Consider the following 22,810-nt stretch of genomic DNA (forward strand, 5'->3'; position numbering starts at 1 on the left):
CAATGCTGTGTACATCCTATCAGAATGTTTCTTTCTGAGTAGCTTAGCTTAGACCTCTGGTTGCTCAGACCATCGCTGGCCAGTTTCCCCTGTAGCTCAAGTAGTGCTTTCCAGCACTAGAGAGGCTGCCTCGGGATGGGCTTTCTTCTGAATTCCAACCAGGTCTCTCCATGTCCTGTGTCTGCAGCATATGGTATATTCAGCAATAGGGTCTTACCTTTTGCCTCAGGCAGGTAATTGAGTGTTTTGACAGAAAGCTGTCTTGATTTGGGAACCTTGTAGGGATCTTTGATCAAAAGCTCAATGTGGGTAGCAACTGATTTCTGCTACTAGGAATTTCAGGGCAAAGACAGAAAAAAAAATATATTTTAAGCTTTAGCTTCCTCCCTCCCTCTCCAGGGCTCCACTTTTTAGGGGCTTTCCCCTTACTTCTTTTGAGGGTTTTATCTTTTAGGCTATCTCCAAGGATGAAGGTTTCGATGGTACCAGCTCATTTTGGATTTAGTTTTGTGTTTGCTTCACAACCCCCCCCCCCCCGTTTCTCTCCCCCCAAGCTTTTCCATCCCTGTTGTCTGAGCCTTGAGTTGCCTATAAGGTATGACAGCAACTCCAGCAGGTCCAAGTTAGAAGCTGGAGATAAGCGACACCATGCGGCATTTATCTTTCTGTGATTGTGTGAGTTCTCTGAGTATTATCTGTTCCAAATCTATCAGTTTTTTTCTATAAAGTTCATTGTATCATTTTTTCTTACTGCTGAGTAGAATTCCATTGCATAAATGTACCATTTCATTAGCCATTCATCCAATGACAGGCATCTTGGTTGATTAGTTCTCAGCTATAATGATTTGAGCAGCTATAAATATACTTGAGCCACTATCTCTGTAGTGATGCACGCAGCATTTAGGATGAATGTCCAATAAGGGACATTAGCTCTGTGTTTATCCTTTTCAGAAATCTCCATATTGGTTTCCATAGTGGTTGTACAAGTTTACATTCCCACCAACAGTGGATGAGCAATCCCTTTCCCTTTGTCGTCACCAACATTTGTGATTGTTAGATTTTTTTTAATGATTGCCATCCTTACTGGAGTAAGGTGGAATCTCACAGTTATTTTAATTTGAATTTCTCTAGTGGTTAGGGATGTTGAACAATTTCTTTAGTGTGCTTTAGCCATTTGTATTTCTTCCTCTAAGAACTCTCTATTTAGTTCTCTGTCCCATTTGTGGAGTGGGTTGTTTGATTTTGCTTTTTTTTTTATTGTTTAGTTGTTTGAATTCTTCATAGAGTCTAAATATTTGGCTTCTGTAAATGGTATAGCTGGTGAAGATTTTCTCCCATTCAGTGGTAATCTATGGCTCTGGTTATGGTATATTTGTCTGAGCAAAAGCATATTAGCTTCATGAGATCTCATTGGTTGAGTGATTAATTTCCTGGACTATTGGGGTTTTGTTCAGGAAGTCTTTCCCCACTCCCATATCATGGAGAGTTAATCCTATTTTTCTTTTTTTTTTTTTTTCAATTTTTTTTATTTGAAAGCGACAGACACAGAGGGAAAGGCAGATAGAGGGAGAGAAAATGGGCACACCAGGGCTTCCAGCCTCTGCAAACGAACTCCAGACACGTGCGCCCCCTTGTGCATCTGGCTAACGTGGGACCCGGGGAACCGAGCCTCAAACCGGGGTCCTTAGGCTTCACAGGCAAGCGCTTAACCGCTAAGCCATCTCTCCAGCCCAATCCTATTTTTCTTTCAGTAGGAGAAGAGTTTCAGGTCTTATACTGAGGTCGTTAATCCGTCTGGATATGACTTTGAGATATGGAGAGAAGAGTGGGTTTAGTCTCATTTTCATACATATGGTCATCCGATTTATAAAACACCATTTGTTAAAGATGCTGTCTTTCTCCAGTCTACATTATTGGCACCTTTGTCAAAGATCAAGCAGCTGTAGTTACATGAACTAAGGTCCATGTCTTCAATTCTGTCCCATTGGTCTGTGTTTCTATTTTTATGCCAGTGCCATGCTGTTGTTATGGTTTTGCAGTATAGCTTTAGATCAGGTAAGGTGATATCTCCAGGGTGTGTTTGTTGTGTTTTTGTTTGTTTGTTTTTGATTTTTGCTAAAGATATGTTTGGATATGCAAAGACTGCTACCGTTCTACATGAATTTTGAGTACTTTTTTCTATTTCTGTGAAGAATGATGCTGGAATTTTATTAGTATTTCATTAAATCTGTATATTGCTTTTGGAGAGTTGCTATTTTCACAATTATTAATTCTACCTATCCAGGAGCATGGGAGGTTGTTCCATCTTCTTAAGTCTTCCTCACTTTCTTTCTTGAGTTTTTTTTTTAATGTTTTCATCATATAAGTCTTTCACATACTTGGTTAGTGTTATTCCAAGGTATTTAACTTTTTTGTTACTATTGAAAATGGGTCAGCCTCACTGATTTATCTGTATATTTGTTCTTTACATATAGAAAGGTTACTAATTTTATGCATTGATTTGTATCCTGCCACTTTACTGAAGGAATTAATCACCTTTAGAAGTTTTGAGATGCAGTCTTTCAGGTCACTTATATATAGGATCGTGTCTCTGCAAATAGGACTAATATGATTCTTCCTTCCTAATGTGTACCTCTTTTCTTTCTCCTGTCTTATTGCTTGGGCTAGTACTTCTAGTACTATGTTGAAGAGCAGTGGTGAGTGTGGGAACCCGTCTTGTTCCCAATCTCAGTGGTAACTCCATGAGTCTTTCCCCATTATGTATTGTTTGGGCTTTAGGTACTTTATATATAGTTGTGTTGAGATATAAACCTTCCATGCCTATTATTTCTAGTGTTTTGATCATGAAGTGGTGTTGTATTTTGTCAAAGGCCTCCTCTGCATCAATTGAGATGATCATGTGGTTCTTATGTTGTATATTATGCTGACCAAGTCCTGTATGTTAAACCATTCCTGCATCATTGGGATGAAGCTTACTTGATCAAGGTGGATAATGCTTTTGATGTGTTGTGGAATTTGGTTTGCAAGGATTTTGTTCACGATCTTTGCATCTAAATTCACCAGGAAGATAGGCCTATAGTTTTCTGTTCTTGTTGCATCTCTGTCTCGTTTGGGTATTAGGGTGATGCTAGCTTCATAAAAGGATTTGGGGAGGATTTCCTTATCTTCCACTATGAAAACAGTTTGAGAAAAATTGTCTGCAATTTTTCAATGAAAGTTTGATAGAATTTAGCTAAGAAGCCATCTGGTGCTGGACTCTTCTTTTTGAGATTTTTGATTACCTTTTCAATCTCCATGGATGTGATATGTTTGTTTAAGGATTAATCTGCTCTGAGTTTAGTTTTGGTAGGTGGTATATGGCTAGGAATTCATCCATTTCTTCTAGATTATCCAATTTTGTGGAGTAAAAGTTTTGGAAATATTCCCTGATGATACTTCCAATTTCATTGATGTCTGTTGTGGCCTCACCCATTTCATTTCCAATTATTTTGGCTTGGTCAAATTGGTGAGGGGTTTATCAATCTTGTTTATTTTTTCAAAGAACAGCTCTTCATTTTAAAAATTGATTTCTTAGTTTCCCATTCATTAATTTCTTATCTTGATTATTTCTTTCCATCTGGAGCTCTTAATGTTGAATTCTTATTTTTCCAATGCCTTTAGGTGGACAATTAGGTTATTAAATTGGGATCGCTCTAAACATAACTGATTTTTAACTGGTTCTTGTTGCTCACTTTTCCTCTTATGAAATTATTCTTCCATTTCTGTGTGTAGGATTCCTGGAATTAAGCTCAGTGATGCTAAAATATGATGACAAATTGTACTCATTTTGGAAGGTCTTTACTTTCTTACCTGATCTGAAAGATGATTGTTGGATATGGTAACTGTGTTTGTCAGTTATTCACTTTTGGGTCTTGAAATACGTAATTCCATACTTTCTTGGCTTTTTGCATTTCTGCAGCAAGATCCAATGCTACTCTGATGGCTTTGGTTTACCTTTGTGAGTTGGGCTTTCCTCTCTCAGCTCTTAATAATGCTTTCTGCTTGGTAGTCTTGCATTTTCACTAGAATGTGTTCTGAAGAGGTTCTTTTCCACATACATTTATTGGGGACCCCAAGTGCTTTCTGTGCTTGTATGTCCATTTCTTTCCCCGGACTTGGAAAATTTTCTGCTATAATTTCATTGAATAGGTTTTCTGTGGATTGTAAATTATATACACTCTTTCTCCCCTTTGCATCCCTGAGTTTGGATTGTTCATCATGGCCCAGAGTTCTACATCATGGCAGTAATGCTCAGTTGTTCTGGTCTATGTTGATGTCTGAACACAGGATTTCCTTAACCTTGTTTTCAGTTCCTGGTCATCTTTCTTCTCCTTCATCTTGTCTATCATTGATGCTTTCCCATTCTTTTTATTTTACATATTCAGTGTTAATTTCCATCCTCTCTCAACTGTTTTTTCTTTCAAAATCTTTATTTTATTGCTCAATTTCTCATCCATGTTACATACTTTCCTATCAAGAAAGTGAAATTACTTCCTTACCTCATTTACCCACTTGTCTGCATTTTCCCTGAATTCGCTGAACATGTTTAAAATTAGAATTTTTCATTCCTTGGTTGGCATTTCAACCATTTCACTCTCTTTGGGTTCAGACATTAAGAAATTGTGCTATTTTGGAGGGGCCATGCTGTCTGATTTTCATGTTTCCTATGTGTCTGTGTTGTGATGTGCAAATCTGATGAAGTGAGATATCTTCTCAGAGAGCAACCTCCACGTAAATGGCTCAGTTCCCAGTACTGCTTTGAGAGCAGAAAACAAGCTGCTACAACAGCAAAAGCAATGCACCAAAGCAGATATAGATATATATTTAAAATTAATTAAAGCCAACTACTCCACCACCAATGAGAGTGAAAACAGCAAAAATAATACAGAGTAAGCTATGAGGCTAAAAATGCACCAGGTTCAAAGCAAAGACAATAATTGAAATGAAGGCAACAGACAGAAAGATGGGTATGGAACTGGGCATACATAGTGTTAGCAGAAAGAAAGTGGAGGCAGGAAAGTACCACAAGTTCAAGGCCAGACTGGTCTACATAATAAGTTCTAGGCCAGTCCAGGCAGACCTAAAAAGTGAGAGCATGAGATCCTGCCTAAAGGAGCAAGATTACATAAAAGAAAGGGGCTGGAGAACATGGCTTAGTGTTTAAGGCATTTGCCTACAAAGCCAAAAGACCTGGTTCAATTCCCCAGGACCCACATAAGCCAGATACACAAGGAGGCACAAGCATCTGGAGTTCACCTGCAGTAGCTGGAGGCCCTGGCATGCCCATTCTCTCTTTCTCTCTCTCTTCCTCTCTCTCTCTCTCTAACTCTTCTCTCTCTCAAGTAAATAAATAAAATATAGAAAAAGTAAGTTAGGAAGGAGGACAGAAAGCCAAGAAATAGCCTGACTGTGCAATAAAATACATGTAAAAATTAAATAAATGTAAGAGGAATAAAAATAAAAACACAAGCCTTCTTTAAAAAAAAGAAAGGAAAATCCATACTATAGAGAAGAAAGGGAAGAGGCAATAAAAGGCAGCGAAAATGTTCTAAGACGACAAAGCACTGAAGCAGCTTTGTCCTGGGTCTGTAACCCTGGAGTGTGGAAGTGAAAGGATGGTTGGTCTTCTGGAGGGTTGTGTCCCTCCTACAGTCACCAAGGTGCTGAGCCCGTCCAGAGCAGGTGCCCCACAAGGCTGCATTTACTTCAGGAGTGTGTCAGTGGGAGGACAGTCAGTCTTCTGGGGTGTCTTGTTCCTCTTACAGTCACCCGCGTGCTGAGCCCATCAGAATCAGGTGTCCCACAGGCACATGTACTTCTGCAGTGTGTCAGTGGGAGGATGGAGTCTGCGGAGGTGTCGTGTTCCTCCTGCAGTCACCCGGCGCCGAGCCCATCACCTCCTCACTTTCGCTGCACAGCTTTGCGGATTCCACGTGCTTTCTAGCAACCGTAGCTCATCATCTGTCATGTCCTACAACATTCCTCTTTTCTTCCTTTGGAAGTCTGTCCTTTGTTAATGCATTTGTGGCACCAAAGAGACAGCTTCTATCCTACCATCATTTCCAGAAATAATGTTGTCTAAGCAGATTTATGGGGAAACAAAGTAGAGCATCGACATTTTTGAGAAGCAAAAGGTGAACCAAAACAGGGCATTCCACACATTAACAAAATTATTCACTCAAAACTTCCTGTGCCTTGGAAATTTCCATTTTGTCAATCCTTCAAATGGTGTCCTAAACAGAAAAGGACAAGAAGGTCACAACTTGGGGCTGTGTCACAAAGACAAGCAAAAGACACAGACCAAAAAGTCATTTTTCCCCATGAGTGCCCAGACAGGGCTCCTACTCCAGCCCAGATATGGAGGTGGCATACTTCTGATTCTATAATATCCTTTTAATCCTGAGGTGAAAGAAATGTGTTATATGTATCCCAGTAACTGGAAACATTTTGAAACCTAATTCAAAGCACTGGTTATTCCAACAGGAATAAAACCAAATGTACCCAATGCATTAGACTAGGGATGGACTTAAAGCTGAGAACAGAACTGACCTGCCTTTCATTCTAAACTGCTGAGTGTGAGCCAAGTGGGACAGTCAAGACCTCATTCTAGGATTCAGTTTTTGAAGTTGCTTTCCTTTAAGTCTTATCCTTCCCCTCACACTCCTGATGTTAAACGCAAGCCCGGCAGACCCCTCCTTCTGTTCCAGCTTGTGTCCAGCCACCGCAGCAGAACACGTACACATCCTATGACCATGTCCCCATTTCCATGCATGTTATCAATTACTTTACCAACCAGAGTGACAAGCAAAGCCTCCTTCCAGCAAAATGCTGCTTGCCTGAAGTTCTGAGTTAGTTCTCACCTCCCAATTCCCTATGTTCTTCTTAGACAATCCCTCCCAGGTGGGAAGCGTGGCTGTCACTATCAGAGTCTTGGATGTGAATGACAATGCACCCGAGTTCCCCCGATTCTACGAAGCTTTCCTCTGCGAGAATGCCAAAGCTGGGCAGGTAAGGCAAGCTGTGAGCCAGATGTCTGAATAAATCTCAAAGCACAGAAACAACTGTTAAAGCAAATATAGCACCAATCCCTGACAATATTAAACAACAGGGAAGGTGTTATTACTCTGTCATCCCACCTCCCAAGTATTTGTGTATATGTGTGTGTTAGTGTGAATGGGGGGACCCATGTCACAGCACACACGTGGAGGTCAGAGGACAACCTTCTCACCTTCCACCCTGTTTGAGGCGGGCACTCTCGTTGGCCCATGCTTTCACAAGTTTCCAGGGACACTCCTGCCCACCCACCGTAGGTGCTCACGTTCCATTCACCTGTGCTTCTTGTGCGTTCTGGGTATCTGAACTCAGTACTCACAGTGCATGGCAAGCCAGTGCTCTAGCTGCCAAGTCATCTGCCCGCCCTCCCTTAATGTGCATGCCATGTGTGTGCCCCAGAGGACAGCCTCGCTGTCCTCTCATCCACCTGTTTTCTGCACACGGTCTCATCTAGCTCGGTCTAGCTGTGAACTCACTATTCCAACTTCTAATTTCCACGTCCTGGAATTGCAGGAATGAGCTTCCTTGCCCAGCTTTTATTTTTTTCTGGGACGGGGTAAGATCCATAAGGAGGCAGTCTCTGAAGAGACATGTAAGAGAATTCAGGGCAAAAAGCCTTCACTGAGGGGTATTTGAACCATGGTGTGCAAGTCCCTTAGCAGATGGTGCATAATCTTTAACATGTGAGGAAACCCTTCATTGATAACCCACCTAGGCCTTCCAATTTACCTTTGATAGTCTCGTGTTGGAGAGACAGCCACATAGGGTCAGGCCCAAGCAGGGTAGGACTTGTCTGCGCTAAAGAATGTCAGATGGGCAAAGATCAGGAGACCATCTGATCCACATCTGCCTGTACCCCTGCAGCCTACTGGCTGACATCTCATACTTTCTTTCATAGCTTCATTGGTCCTCATGCCTTCATGGAATTCACTCTTTGGAAGAGGCCTGTGAAAAAGACACAACTTGGCCCAAGGGCTCAAGCAGTGGCCCTCTGGCATCACTAACAAGTTCTGCTTCTGACTGTGTCCTCTCTTCACTCTTCCCTCCTCCACTACGCTGCACTCCTCTCTTTCACTCTTCCCTCCTCCACTACGCTGCACTCCTCTCTTTCACTCTTCCCTCCTCCACTACGCTGCACTCCTCTCTTCACTCTTCCCTCCTCCACTACGCTGCACTCCTCTCTTCACTCTTCCCTCCTCCACTACGCTGCACTCACACTCTGACTCTAGTCTGTTTCTCAAGCTGCTGAGCTTACGAAACATGACTGCTCTGTGAGCCAGGCCACTCATGCATACTGTTACCCTAACACTGCACTGACTTCCCTTCTAGGTAGGAGTCCTTCTTAAATAGGAATTTCTCAAGCACAGCAATTTGCCTATGAAATATTCATTTGATGCTGTGATGTAGATCAGGTGAGAAGAGGAAAATGGTGGATAAGCAGGACCTTGTGACATTTCAGTCCTTTCACTTAGACTTGTATTTGAACTACGTAAACCTACTTGCTGTGGTGTGGGAATATAGTATATTGGAAGTATTTAGAAAACAGACTTTCCTGTTGCAGTCAGTTTTGTACTGCTGGCAGAAAACACTACCAAGAGCAGATTGCAGGAGGAAAGGATTTATTTTGGCTTACAGACTTCACGGGGAAGGTCCATGATGGTGGGAAGAAACATGGCATGAGCAAAGGGTGGACATCACCTCCTGGCCAACATTAGGTGAACAGCAGCAATAGAGTATGCCAAACACTGGCAAGAGGAAGCAGGCTATAACACCCATAAGCCCACCCCTAAAAATACAATGCCTCCAGGATGATCCAATTCCCAAATTGCCACCAGCGAGGGACCTAGCATTCGGAAAACATAATCAAACCACCATATTCTGCCCCTGGGCCCCATAAACTGAAAACTATACATGATGTAAAAAGCAATGCATTCAGTCAAACTTTCAGAATCCCCATAGTTTTCACCAATCCTAATTTTTTTCAGTCCAAGGTATTTTAACTGAGCTGCAATACAAAATAATAACAACAACAACAAAATGGCACAGATAAACATTCACACTACAAAAGATGGTGCTGGGCATAGCAAAGAAATAGCCAACCAATATAAGATGTAAGACAAACAAGGCAAGCATCAAGCTGTAGCTGGACAACTCTAGCCAGTGACCAGTCTCCAAGTCTGCTAATTCTAACCAGTGATGAGTCTCTGGAGACCCAATTCTGCCCCTCAAGATCAGGTGCTCATATCTCAATGTATACCCCATCCAATGCCATCAGCTCTCTGCAGCAGCCATCCCGTAGTCCTGGTATCTCCACAGTTCTTCTCATGGCTCCATCAGGCATTTGCATAGGTAATCCAACAAAACTTCCTCACTCTGCCCATGACCATTTAAAAAAAAAAAAACAAAATTAAGTTGCAAATTCAATGACTCTCTCTTTCCAGCATTTGGTATATACTATAGTACCAGGTGGGCCACCAATTTGTTAATCCAAGGGAGAAATAAGTCCAACTTTGAAAAGCAGGACACTCCTTCAGCCTTCGGGCCCTTACTTCCAAATGTGTCCACATTCTTCCTGCTTTCCCAAACTCAATGTGTATAATCTCTCAAGCAATTGCAGCTGAACACGCAGCAGTTTCGGCCCTAAGATTTCATTTCCTTCTGTGCCATACGATTCTGCTCACACCAGTCCATTTCAATGCAACACAACCCTGCACACGTTCTCAGGACACAGGGAGGCAGAACAGAACAAGCCTCTCACACGAACTATTTCTAGCCCAGTCCCAGAAAAGTTCTTTCTCAACTTCATAAGCCAGATCTCAGAGTCCACAGTTCTTACTGCATTCTGGTCTTTCAATTCTGACCAGGATGGTCCATCAAGATGTACTGACAGCACTGCAAGGCGTCTCTTAGGCCAAGGTTTCAAATCCTCCCACATTCCTCCTGCAAATCAGTTCCAAAAGCCACATAGTTTTCTAGCAGCAATTGCCCCACCCCTCTGGTACAAATTTTACTGTTTCAGTTAGTTTCACATGGCAGGCAGAAAACAGTCTACCAAGAGCAGCTTGTGGGAGGAAAGGATTTATTTTGGCTTACAGACTTTGAGGGGAAGCTCCATGATGACAGGGGGAAGCAAGGCATGAAGCTGAGGTTGGACATCATCTCATGACCAACATCATGCAGACAACAGCAGGAGGAAAGTGAGCCAAACACTGGCAAGGGGAAGCTGGCTATAACATCCACAAGCCTGCCCCCATCAATGCACTGCCTACAGGAGGCTCCAATTCCCAAACTGCCACCAGCTGGAGACCTCTCATTCAGAACACTTAAATTTTGGGGAGACACATGAATCAAACCACAGTATTTTCCCTTAATATATTCGTAACCCCAAATAAGCCTGAATTAAATCCTAAATGGTGTGACAGACAGACAGCACATACTTTCCAGGTAAGTTTCATCACATCCTCTCAGGAGGGAAAACAGCCTATCACTGGATGCAAGGGTTTAGGATCTCACTGCACACTGCAGCTTTTCCCTGTGGCTCCAGCTCACCTTATTTCATGTCCCTCCTTCAGCTGATCCAGACAGTGAGTGCTGTGGACCACGACGACCCTTACCATGGTCAGCATTTCTACTACAGCCTGGCTCCCGAGGCTGCAAACAATCCCAACTTCACGGTCAGGGACAACCAAGGTAATCAAGTAGATGGGTGCTGGACATCTGGAATGACTATCCATGCAAGGAAAGTGTGCCCGCTCTTGCACAGCAAGGAGGATATTCGTGCTGACTGGTTCTGTTTCAGAACATCAAAGGCCAAGAACGCCCTCTGCTGTCTCCAAAACGTTCATTCCTGAGGCAAATGTTTAGGGATCCCTTTTCTGCACCACTATTCAAGACACACAGGCAAACGTCTCTCCTTTAGTCCCCTGTGACAGCCCACTGACATTTTCTGTAGAGATGGAAACTCTCTGAGAACAGTAACATAGAGCAACCTCAATAAAGAGAAAACAAGCCTGAAGGAACACTTTTATTCAAAATGCAAAGTGGCACCTTCACAACAGAGGGAAACAAAGGCTAGATAATATTTGCTAATAAAGGAGCCACAGGCACACATAGGAACATAAACAGCACCCCAGCTCTGACAGGCTGCTTTCAGGTCTTGCTATGCAGCCTGGGCTGAGCTCAAAGGCGTGATTTTCCTGCCTCGGCGTCCAAGGTGCTGGCATTACCGGGATGCTGTCCCACCATGAAGTTTCAGACAACTTTGCAGTTTGGAGGATGATACTCAGGTAGGGTTCCTATTGCAGAAAGTGTTTGTGCTCCACTGTATCTCTGCTGAGTTAGAATTCTAAGGTTTCTCCAGGCATGTGGCTCAGCAGAGGGGTGGAGTACTCAGCACAAGCTAGACTCAGATGGGAAAAACAGGGATTTGTTCTCTAGCCAGATGAACTTCCTCAAAGTTGAGAACAGATTTAAAAAGTATTTAAACCTGCCAGACAAATCCCTTCTGTGACCTCTGCTGGTGACTAGCTGGCCTGGGTGGGGGTCATCACTGTTCTGGGGTACAGTGGCCTCATCGTGTGACTGCATCTCTCTAAACAAAGTGTCACAACAAAGCCAAGGGCATGCATCGCCTGTCTTATTCTCAAACATTCACCATTTTATATTTGAAGTCAGAGTTCAACCCCGTGACATTCTTCTGCTATAAATCTTGGGAATCTCGAACTTTTTTTCTAAGTAGAAGTATTATTCAGCTTTCTACATGTTGTCTAAAATTACTATGATGATTCTAGGACATAAATCATAACAGAATAGGATTTTGATTGGGTCAACTTTTGAATCCTTCAATTATCCTTTCTATAGAAAGAATCTTCAGCTCCTCAGGGTTGGTTTTACAAAGGAAACCGGAGTAGGTGGGATTAAAAATTAACTTTCCTTAAACTACCAGCGAGATACTCAAGCCTACTGCCGGGATCAACAGAAAACACGCAGCAAGAGGCTGCAGGTCTCTGAAAGGTGACCGGAACCAATGTCGCACAAAGTTGTGCTGCCGCAACAGGAGAGTAGTCAGAGCACGGGACTCACCATTCACAAGGCATCGCAAAGTAAAGTCAGCACATCTTGAGAAAGCATGGCCTGCCCAGCCACCAAATGACAACGGGCCTTGCCACTATCCTTTACTGGGGCTGAAAGTGACACAGGTCATTATTATTCGTCAACTAAGACAAATGACCACAAGCTATCTATGCCCAGAGTCAAAAGTCCGGCAAGACAAAGTCCTTTGTTAGCCCCAGGAAGGGAAAGGGAATCAGAACACTGACGTGCACTAGCAATGTTGAGCCCATGTCCCGTCAAACATGAGACTCCTCAGGAAACCTTCTATGGCAATGGCATTAGCTTTCCTCTGTATTGGTATTTGTCTGTTGCTGTTACATGTATACCGTGCAAGCATGTGTGTATGTGTTCTTGTGTGGGCAAACAACTGTGCAGGGAGTGTTTTGTTTATGTGTGCCACACAGAGGCCGGAAGTCTACCTTCAGTGTGTTCCTAAATAATTCTCAACCTTTCTTTTTCCATTTTTGTACATGTAATTTTTTATCTTACTTGATCTTCCCCCAATGCCTTTTCTTACCTCCTAATTAGTCTTCATCTTATTTCATAGTTCTTTCACCCACTGAGCAGAGGGTGGAGGGTTATTTACTGTGGAATGGGCACTTATCAATAACTACGCCACTGATGACCGACCCCTCCCAGTGTCCACTAGCTGGTACGGAAGGTGCGGGAGCTGGTGCTGTCCTCCCCGTGGACGGTGACGCACTGACAGGCTCTCGCCGGGAAGCCAGAACTGAGTGAACCTGTGAGCGTAATGCCCATGTTTGTCCAGATGACGGCTTCTCTCAGCTCTCCCCCTCCTCTTGCTTTTACATTCGTTCGACTCCCTCTTCAGTGAGGTTCCTTGAGCCTTGGAGAGGGGTTTTAGATGTTGTTTGAAGCTGAGCAGATAGCAGTCACTTATTCTAACTTTGCTAGCTATGCATCTGTGCATTACTCACTGCTCACTGTAGTAGGAACTTCTGTGATCCAGGCTTCAAGGGTACTCATCTATGGAAACACAGAAGGCAGTCTGACATACAGTCCATTTAGCATAACCTCAGTAGTAGCACCCCCCCCCCATAGGGCCTATATTCCTAACCATGGACTTCTGGCCACGTTTACAGCACCAGGCATGAAACCCTTCCTGTGAAGCAAGCCTCAAATCTAATCGCAAAGCAGTTAATGCCTCCCACATCTGTTCAGACAGGATCTCTAGCTTAGCCTAGAGCTCACCAATGCAGTTAAACTACCTGGCCAGTCACCCCTAGATACTGTCCTGTCCCTTTGTCCCCAGTGCTGGGATTAAAGGTACATGCCACCACACTAATTTCACATGGGTTTGGGAATCCAAACAGGCCCCTATTACTGGTATGCTGTTTTTCTTTGTTTTTAAGATAGGATCTCCTCTTGTTGTTCTGGCTGGCTAGAAACTCTCTTATGTAGACCAGGCTGGCCTAAAGTTTTATCACTCCTCCTGCCTCTGCCTCCCAAGTGCTTGGGTTATAGACCTACTCCACCAAGGTCAGCCCAGTGAAACAGAGGCGCTTACTTCCTGTGTGTCCTACAGCATACTGCAGCCTGCTCTTGTGCTCCAGAGATCTGAACTTTGAGAAAAAAAAAAATACCTGCTCTGGAATCCAAAGACACTTGAGAAAACGAGTTTTAAGAACAAAACAATACTAAGCGTAGTGCTGGCAAATGTAAATACAGAGAACTTTAGAAACACATCTAGTAATTTAGCTGCAATGGTAAGTTTTTTAAAGACTATTTTTATTTTTATTTTTATTTTTTATTTGAGACAGGCAGACAAACAGAAAGAAGTAGAAAGAGAGAGTGAGTGTAGGTGGGCCAGGGCCTCCTGCCCCTGCACATGAACTCCACATACATGTGCCACTTTGTACATCTGGCTTTATGTGGATACTGGAGAATCAAACCCAGGCTGTCAGGATTTGCAAGCAAGCGCCTTCAACCATTCAGCCATCTTTCCAGCCCAAGAGATGTTTTTTAAATGCTGTAATCACAAAGAAATGATAGCTGTTTAAGGTGATAAGCAGCCTTGAAATATCACATCAATGCATAACTATACTGAAATATTGCATAATGTACAGTTATCTCAATTAAAATTTATTTCTTAAAACTGGAGGAAAAATAACTAGAATTACTGATTGGTAATACATTCTCTCCACTTCACATTAACTGTTTACCTCAGACCAGGTCTGGGTAAGAAAGGAGTGTGTCATGTGACACATTAACTGTGTACCTCAGACCAGGCTTAGGTTAAAGGAGTGTGTCATGTGACAGGGGTTGAAAAAGCTTCTGCTACATGAGTGAGTTGTTCAGGAAGCTCATGGCGATGCTTTGGAGGCATAAAAGAAAATAGCAAAGGACATGAATTCCGGGCAGAGTGGCAAACTCGGCAATCTGCCGCAGCCACACGGGCTCCTCGGCATTCTTGTCCTGGAGGCACAACGCAACACAGGGCCTTGACCAGCTGCTGAACGGGGACAGTGACCACAGTTGCCAAGCAATTGTTCATTTCTGTCAAGCTTTCCCAGGGACATTTTGCTAGATCTGAAGGCTGACAGTTCGCTGTGGGCACTTGATGTCACAAAGGGTAAGGCACACTCTGAAAAAAAGGGTTTCTCTCTTAAGCCTCGGGGTTTTGCCTAAGAGCAAGCAAAACTCTTGGTTTCTGAATCTGAACATTGATCTAGGCCAACCCATCATGGCTGTAGCTCATCACCTTTGGACTCTCCTCTCTTTTTCCTGTACCATATTTCAGCTCCCTACTTTCCTCAATCCAAGAAATTAATTCACCTACTGGTTCTTTTTTCTTAACCGTGTGTGTGTGTGTGTGTATGGGCAGTGTCACAGTATCCATGTGCAGGTTAAAGGAAATCTTAGGATGTCAGTGTGGAGTCCCTCTTGTCTGATCCTCCTGCTGCTGTAGGGTGCTGGGCTTCCAGATGCATGTGCTGCTTGTATCTGGGTCCTGGGGATCCAAACTGATTATCAGGCCTGCTCAGCAAGCACTTTTCACCACTGAGCATCTCCCCAGCTCCACCTATTGATTCTTTTTTTTTTTTTTCGACTATTGATTCTTGTATTTCCTTCTCCCCTCTCATTTTCCCCTTTCTCTCTTTCAATTCCGGAACCCTTTATCCTTCAGATAACACTGCCCGGATTCTAACTAGAAGATCTGGCTTCCGGCAGCAGGAGCAGAGTGTCTTTTACCTGCCAATCCTGATAGCGGACAGTGGGCAGCCAGTGCTGAGCAGCACCGGCACACTGACCATTCAGGTGTGCAGCTGTGACGATGGTGGCCACGTCATGTCCTGCAGCCCCGAGGCCTTCATGCTTCCGGTCAGTTTGAGCCGGGGTGCCCTCATTGCAATCCTGGCTTGCATCTTTGTCCTCTTAGGTAAGTGGCTGCTGTAATCCTCTTACAACACTCCTTCATTTCAGTTAGCAGTAAACCACAGAGAGGTAAGTGACTATGTGAGGCCCACAGCCCGATGGCAGAAGCAAGGCTGGAGCTGAAAAGCAGTCAGGCCATGCATGGGGACACCGTGCTTGGACGGCACTGTCCTGATTCTGAGTGTTACAGAGAAGAGTTGTCTGGAAGACTAGGCAAAGGGTACATGCACTTCAAGTAGGCTGGTCAGCCAGGCCTTCGCTGCAGAGAACTCTGAGTGGAGATCTTAGGACAGTAAGGGAAGGCGGACCACGTGAATTTCTGTGAAATAAGCTGGTTGGGGCATCGGTGCTCTCCTAGGTACTGTGGTCATCTAACAAACTTCAGCTCAGTAGCCACGCTGACTCTTCTGAAGAAAATAAGAGAGGGAGAGAGGTGGCAAGAGACTAGTGGGAGAGTGTGATGAAGGAAAGGATCTTGCCTTCCTCCTCTCGACTCGCTTTTCAAGGCAGTTCCCCAACTTCCTAGACAAAAAGCCTCCCATGAAACTGCTCCCTGACTTGGTCCTCAAAAACAAATCATCTATCAGGTCAAGAAACGACTGCGCAGGTATCTCCCCTCTCCTGACTGAGCTAACCCATAATATGTATATTCTGCTTAGAGAAATGCAAATATAAGATCAATCAATAATATAAAAAACCTTCAGAACAAAACACCAAAGCCAGCCATGGTGATACACACTGGTAATTCAGCAGGAAGGTGGAGGTAAGAGGGACGCTGTGAGTTCAAGATCACCCTGGGCTACGATGAGAAAAGAATTGACATCAAGGCATGGTAGCACATACCTATAGTCTCAGTACTCGGGAGACTGAGACAGGAGGATTGCTCCAAGTGTGAAACCCACTACTCAGCAAAGTCCAAGCTAGCCTAGGCTACATAATGAAAACAGACTCAAAAAATAAACAGGGTTAGGAAGATGGCTCAGTGGATAAAGCACCTGCAGTGCAGGCTGGAGTACGTGAGTTCAGATGCTACAGCAGGAGTGTCTGCCACGCCTCAGCCTAGAACAGAGGGAGGTGGAGGATCACGCAGAGGCTCACAGGACAGCCAGCCTGGCGACCACAATGGTGAGTGAGAAACCCTGCCTCAAAGCAGAAGGCAAGAAAATCTGAAGTTGTGCTCTCACTTCCACAAACACACCATGGAACACGTGCATCCATACATCAACACACGCATATATACATTGTACCCACACAAAAAAATTAAGTTCATAAAAAAATTTTAAGAGAAAAATCAGTTTTATTCAAATGAAACAGAAACAAAAGATTTAAATGGAAATAACCTTGAAGATGTGCACACTGACCACTGATCTGTAGTTTACCTATACATCAACTGACTGAGTCAGACCAAAGGAAGGAATTCTTCTCTGAGAAATGTCAGCATCTCACTGCAATGTACTCCGTTCCATGGAGCAGGCTTCTCACACCACATTTTAAATACAGCGCGGGGCTTCGTTTTGCTGTTGCTCAGTATTACATTATAAATGACCTTTCTAAGTCCTTGGATGCCTGGGTCAGAGAACTAACTGTTCCAGTTCCCAGTCCCTACCCATACTGGCAAGGAAACCCCACCTGCAATTCCCGGAATGTCCACAGGGTGGCAGTGGGAGTCCTTGAGTGCAGGAGGACAAAATCCACACTTTGCCTTTGAAGAAACATTCCCGGTAGACATTTCCAGACTGGCTCTTCTCATTTCTATCTTTGGACACTGTTATAAGTTCACCCTGGCCCTCAAAGCGCCATTATTACAGAAAGACTGACTGTAAACGACTGGGTCAGAGGAACTCTCAGGCTAGAAGCAGTGTGCAAGAGATAATTCTGTCCCTCCCAAACCCATTGTGTCCTATACAGAATAGGTAAGCAGTTCTCAGAAGTTAAATTATGCAAAGGTATCAAAAAATCCTGACAGCTTTGCATATTTTTAGTTCTAAGAGAACACATCCCATCTCAAGCATACTTGGTAAACCTGAAGGACTTGAGTTGCAGTTGATTCATTTACAAAATACAGTATTTGTGGATAACAAGACATGTTAATTTCAATAATTCTTGCTTCTGAAGGCTGTTCTTAGGTCTTGAGTATGTATCAGTTCCTAGAAAAATCTCCTAAGCCATACATAGCATGCCTGCAGTACCTTAAGTGTAAACTCTCCAAAACTGACGCTTCTCCCAGGGAATCAGGAGAGCTTAGCAGCTGAATAGAGCCATTTCCCCCAAAATCTAGATTTCAAGGCATAATTTGATGATCACTATTTAAATCAGATTACCTAAAAGTAAGATGAGTAATAACCTTGGTCTTTCAATACATGACGCAGTTTCACAATTTGCCTAATACACCACCTTCAGCAAATTTCTCCAGAACATTCTGAAGGACTATTCATTGTTAGAGCTGGTATGGTATACTATTGTATTGACCAAACTGATCTCAAATGGTCAAACTCCTAGACTCGTGTTATCCTCAGTGACCCTGGCCACTATGCCTGGCTATCCAGTTTTCTTTCCTAGCATGTTCTACTAAAATAAATACCATCACTACCACTCCAAGGTCACCTGTGTGAATCCCTTCCAGTCCTCCAGGCAGGAATAATGGCTGTGCATCCACTCCTGGCAACCCTTGTGACCCAATGATAACCCTTGTCGCTGCCCGATTGGTGGTAGTCATCCACATCTTTAGTCTCCTTGCTTTGGCAGCTCCTAGCAAGTTCAGGTTATCATCAACTCCTCACTTAGTACAAAGCCTTGAAAATTTTGTGTTTAGTGTTTACGGAATCCCACAAATACAGCACATCCACTTAGAATCCCGTTTTCTATGCTGCTTTCAATCCAATTACACTCAAGCCTTTGACACTGCATCCAAGTGCCCTTCCAACCCTCCGAGAATCCTAGTAGTCTCTTTTCCTAAAATCACACAGTTCTAGTCCATGCCTCATTTTTCGGTGAGAAAATACACAAGAGAATGGCACTGCTTTCTGTGGGTGTGTATTTTGTCACTTGTATGCACAAAAATACTAGGTATTAGTTGCATCATTAGTTAGTTGCAATGTATACAAAAGGCTCATCAAAACATGAAAAATCATCTGTGTGAGTTTTATTAGTCAGTCTCTAGTCTCTTACCACACAAACGACAATACTCCCTTTTCCCCTGGGATGAACGAGGGTCTTATTTTGCAGTGCTGTCAAGCTCTCACTGTCCACCAGCTGTAACAGAGCACACCGGAAAAAAAAAAATCAATAGCAGTTCTACAACTAAAACCTCAGCATACTTCCTGCAAAGCAAATTCAGTCACAAAGATAAACAATTCAATGGGATTATCTCTCTCTCTCTCCTTTAAACCCCAGTGAACATACTCTGGGGGAAAATGCATTTGTTGGGATAAAATTTTATCCAAACCTGGAAGAGCACATCTAAGAGTATGGTGCTTCTTTGATAATATGATGAATTATATAAAATGTTATTGGTCCTCCTTTCCCTTCCCTGAAAACCACTGGATCCAGCAAACCACATCTCTCATGAAAGGCTTTTCTGAGGAATCTAAGGTTACTGGACCTGAAGAGTCATTTATGCTATAATTTTCTAGAAGTGATATAAAAAGAAAATGATTGTAGCTCATTTTTAGCTTGTATTTATATGCATATGCATTAATATGTGATTGTATTTATAGAGTAGAATCCTATTAAGATGCTAATGTAAGCAAGCAGAATTCCACCTACATGAGATTTTCACATTATAATAAATGTATATTCATTATTATATAAACAGAGAATGTAATCAGGGCCATCATAGATCTTGCCTTTTGGGGGGGGGTATCTTAGTGGGGTTTCCTATGGGCTGGTTGTGTATTCACGCTCAATTTAAAAGCAGCAGGCTTAGCCAGGCGTGGTGGCGCACGCCTTTAACCCCAGCACTCAGGAGGCAGGGGTAAGAGGATTGCCGTGAGTTCTAGGCCACCCTGAGACTCCATAGTGAATTCCAGGTCAGCCTGGGCTAGAGTGAGACCCTACCTCCAAAAATAAAAATAAAAATAAAGCAGCAGGCTGAAATAAGGACACTTTATATTTAACTTCTAACTGATCCAAGAAATACAAGGTTTCATTTGTGCACAAGGCAGAAGAGATGAGAACCAGGCAGATCATTGCCTGAGATTTAAAATGCAGGCTTGCCCTCTGAGCTCACCACTGTTAGAGAAAAGCCAGGAACAGGCAGAGATAAGCGTTGTTTGGGGAAAGTCGGAGAAGGATGGAGGGTTGCTACAGGGACGGTGGAGTCACTGGAACTCTTCCTTGCAAAGCATTTTGCTTTTGGGGCTGGGCCACATCGGGGTTATGGTGGTTAGGTGGTCTGGGCCACCTCAAGGCAGCAGCAGTTATAGCCCTGATTTGGGCCATTTCAGAGAAAGGGCAATTCACACATGGCTTTGCAATGGTGACCTGGGCCCCTCCTGGGAACCAGAAACTCACGAACAGTAAAATGGCCATCGGAGGTCAAAAATGGAGACACCGTAGTTCTCACCACCACTCTGAGTGCTCCCTTGTCTGTGCTTAGTCAAGAGAATTCTTAGTAACTGCTCAATTCTGGGGTTTGTGATGAAGGACCAAGACAGCTTCTTGGATCTAAGATTTATTGAAATGGGGGGGGTGGGAGGTGGGAGAGAGAAGTGTAAAGAGAGAGAAAAGGGAGAAAAGGGGTGTGTGTGCATCGGAGAAAGAAGAGACAGTGAGTGGGAGACAAGAGGGATGCACTGCACCTGTAACAGGACAGCCAAAAACAGAGCAAGACCCAGGGAGTGGGAAGAGGTGGAAAAGCTCTGTGAGAAAGCGGCCTTGGGTGGTGGGCACAGGTGGGTACGGACTGGGGGGCAGTCCAAGTTCCAGGGTTAACCCGACCACCTGGCAGAGGAGGCGGCATGGGTAGAGTTCCCTCCTCTTAGCTCAGAGGCATACTCACTCAGTCATCATGCCAGGGGGCAGTCCCAGAGAAATGGCCAGCTCAGTAGAGGAGTGAGAGGGGAATGGGTAGAGTTCCCCACTCAGCTGAGAGGTAGATTCAGTCATCATGCCAGGAGGCAGTCCCAGGGTCCACATGGCCAGCTCAGCAGAGGAGAGGGCAATGGGTAGCGAGCTCCCACACTGCCGACTGCGAGGTATACTCAGTCACCATGCCAGGGGGCTGTCCCAGGGTTGACATGGCCAACTTGCCAGAGGAAAGGACTGGGAAGAGAACCCCGTCTTAGTGCACGTTGGCGGAGGGGAGGGGACCCAGGGTCACGTGGCGGGGGCTGGGGGCAGAGGACCCCCCCCTCATCACAGGGTGCGGAGAGAGCCGCACGCCAGGGCCCCACGCCCGCCGCCTGTCCCCCACCTCCGGGCCTCACGCACCGCTGTCCCCGCAGTGCTGCTGCTGCTCATCGTGTCCCTGCGGCGGCACCGGAAGCAGCCGTACGTGCTGGACGACGACGACAACATCCACGAGAACATCGTGCGCTACGACGACGAGGGCGGCGGCGAGGAGGACACGGAGGCCTTCGACATCGCGGCCATGTGGAACCCGCGGGAGGCGCAGGCGGGCCCGGGCCCCAAAACGCGCCAGGACATGCTGCCCGACATGGAGATCGAGAGCCTGTCACGCTACGTGCCCCAGGCGTGCGCCATGCACGGCACGGTCCACGGCTACGTGCTGGCCAAGCTCTACGAGGCCGACATGGACCTGTGGGCGCCGCCCTTCGACTCGCTGCAGACCTACATGTTCGAGGGCGACGGCTCGGTGGCCGGCTCGCTCAGCTCCCTGCAGTCGGCCGCCTCGGACTCGGAGCAGAGCTTCGACTTCCTCACGGACTGGGGGCCCCGCTTCCGGAAGCTAGCCGAGCTCTACGGCGCCTCGGAGGGGCCAGCGCCCCTCTGGTGACGGAAGCCCGGAGGCGGGCGCGCGTCCAAACCTAGACGTTTCTCTCTCGGAGGGCGCTTCGTGCGCACGAGGCGCGGGGCCCTCGGCGGAGCAATAGTGAGGTGGAGCGAGTGGGCGAGGCGCGCAGAGCGCTCTCTGGATCAGCTTTACACTTGGTTAGATTAAGTTACGTCAGCAAGAGGAAACCCAGGAAGAAGAGGGCAGAATCTCCAAGTACCTTTTATTCCCCCCTCCACTTTTTTTTTTTTTTTAATGTTTTCTGAAATGACTTTAAAGGCTTGAAGCTTAGCTTTTCGTACCATTCACCAAGGCCTTGGCACCACAGAAAGGAAGGCTTGTAGTTTTAAATTAAATATATATATATATATATATATATATATATATAAAATGGCAAAGAAACACAAGTAGAAAATTCTATTCTTGAACCCTTCAGGTTTTTTTTTATGTTGTTATTATTTTTTTTAATCTTTATTGTCTATTTTAAGAGTTCTTGCTGGATTATAAAACAGCAGAAAACCAACCCACACAAAGCGACCACTGAAAAAAGATTCCTCGGTGAAGCTAACCTACTTTGTTCTGGGATGGATGGTATTTCTTTTAACCCTTTCGAGACAAGGTTAAGACTGACTCAGCCTTGCATGGGGGATGGGCGGGAGGGTGGGAGAAGGAGGAAGAGATATTTACTTTGTGCTCAAATTTAATAGCTGAACCAAGAGTTGGCACTATCACTAGTCCAACACCAGTGAATTAAAAGAGTGTTTCTTTCCCCCTCTCAGCTCTTTATGCCCCAAAAGTGTTCAGAAAGAAACCAGAAAAAAAAATCTGCCTCTTTTTGCACTGTAGATGTCTCTTCCGTGTGCCAAATGTGGAGATTAGATGCTACAAACGAAAGCCAAATAAAAAGAATTATCTGATAAAAGCATGGGTTAGAGGGCTTTCCTAATCTGTGTGAGGTCAATCCAAGGGATGTTTACATACTGTAGATAACCTACTTGAACAACAAAAAATATCAGTATTATAGAGAATAAATGGATGTAAGAGAATTACATGTATAAGTTTTGTATATTTGTTAATAATTTTGGTAATAAATATGACGTACTGCATCTCAGTACCTTAGCACTTCTTTTAATAAAAGTTAAATAGAAGGGAAAGTCTGTGGAAATTTTATTTGATTGTTGAGGAAGTAGACGACTTTGTGATACTGGTTTAACCTTCAGCTCCTAGAAATGTATTGATTCATAACACAGAGGCAAT

General features: G+C 44.3%; 1 protein-coding gene across 3 annotated transcripts in view; it reads left to right on the forward strand.

The window, feature by feature from the left end:
• The window catches only part of Cdh20 (cadherin 20), a 225,469-nt gene extending 203,625 nt beyond the window's left edge, over positions 1-21,844 (forward strand). For 2 of the 3 annotated variants that reach the window (XM_045135259.1, XM_045135260.1), the window contains exons 9-12: positions 6,926-7,047; positions 10,665-10,782; positions 15,353-15,604; positions 21,045-21,844. In XM_045135259.1, the coding sequence (XP_044991194.1) occupies positions 6,926-7,047; positions 10,665-10,782; positions 15,353-15,604; positions 21,045-21,556 (1,004 nt within the window). In that variant the 3' untranslated portion in view covers positions 21,557-21,844. The remainder of the gene's footprint in view (positions 1-6,925; positions 7,048-10,664; positions 10,783-15,352; positions 15,605-21,044) is intronic. The other variant, XM_004654785.2, reaches the window with a different exon arrangement.
• The last annotated feature ends 966 nt before the right edge of the window (positions 21,845-22,810 follow it).

Source organism: Jaculus jaculus, chromosome 15 (genome assembly GCF_020740685.1).
Source record: "Jaculus jaculus isolate mJacJac1 chromosome 15, mJacJac1.mat.Y.cur, whole genome shotgun sequence".
NCBI lineage: Eukaryota > Metazoa > Chordata > Mammalia > Rodentia > Dipodidae > Jaculus > Jaculus jaculus.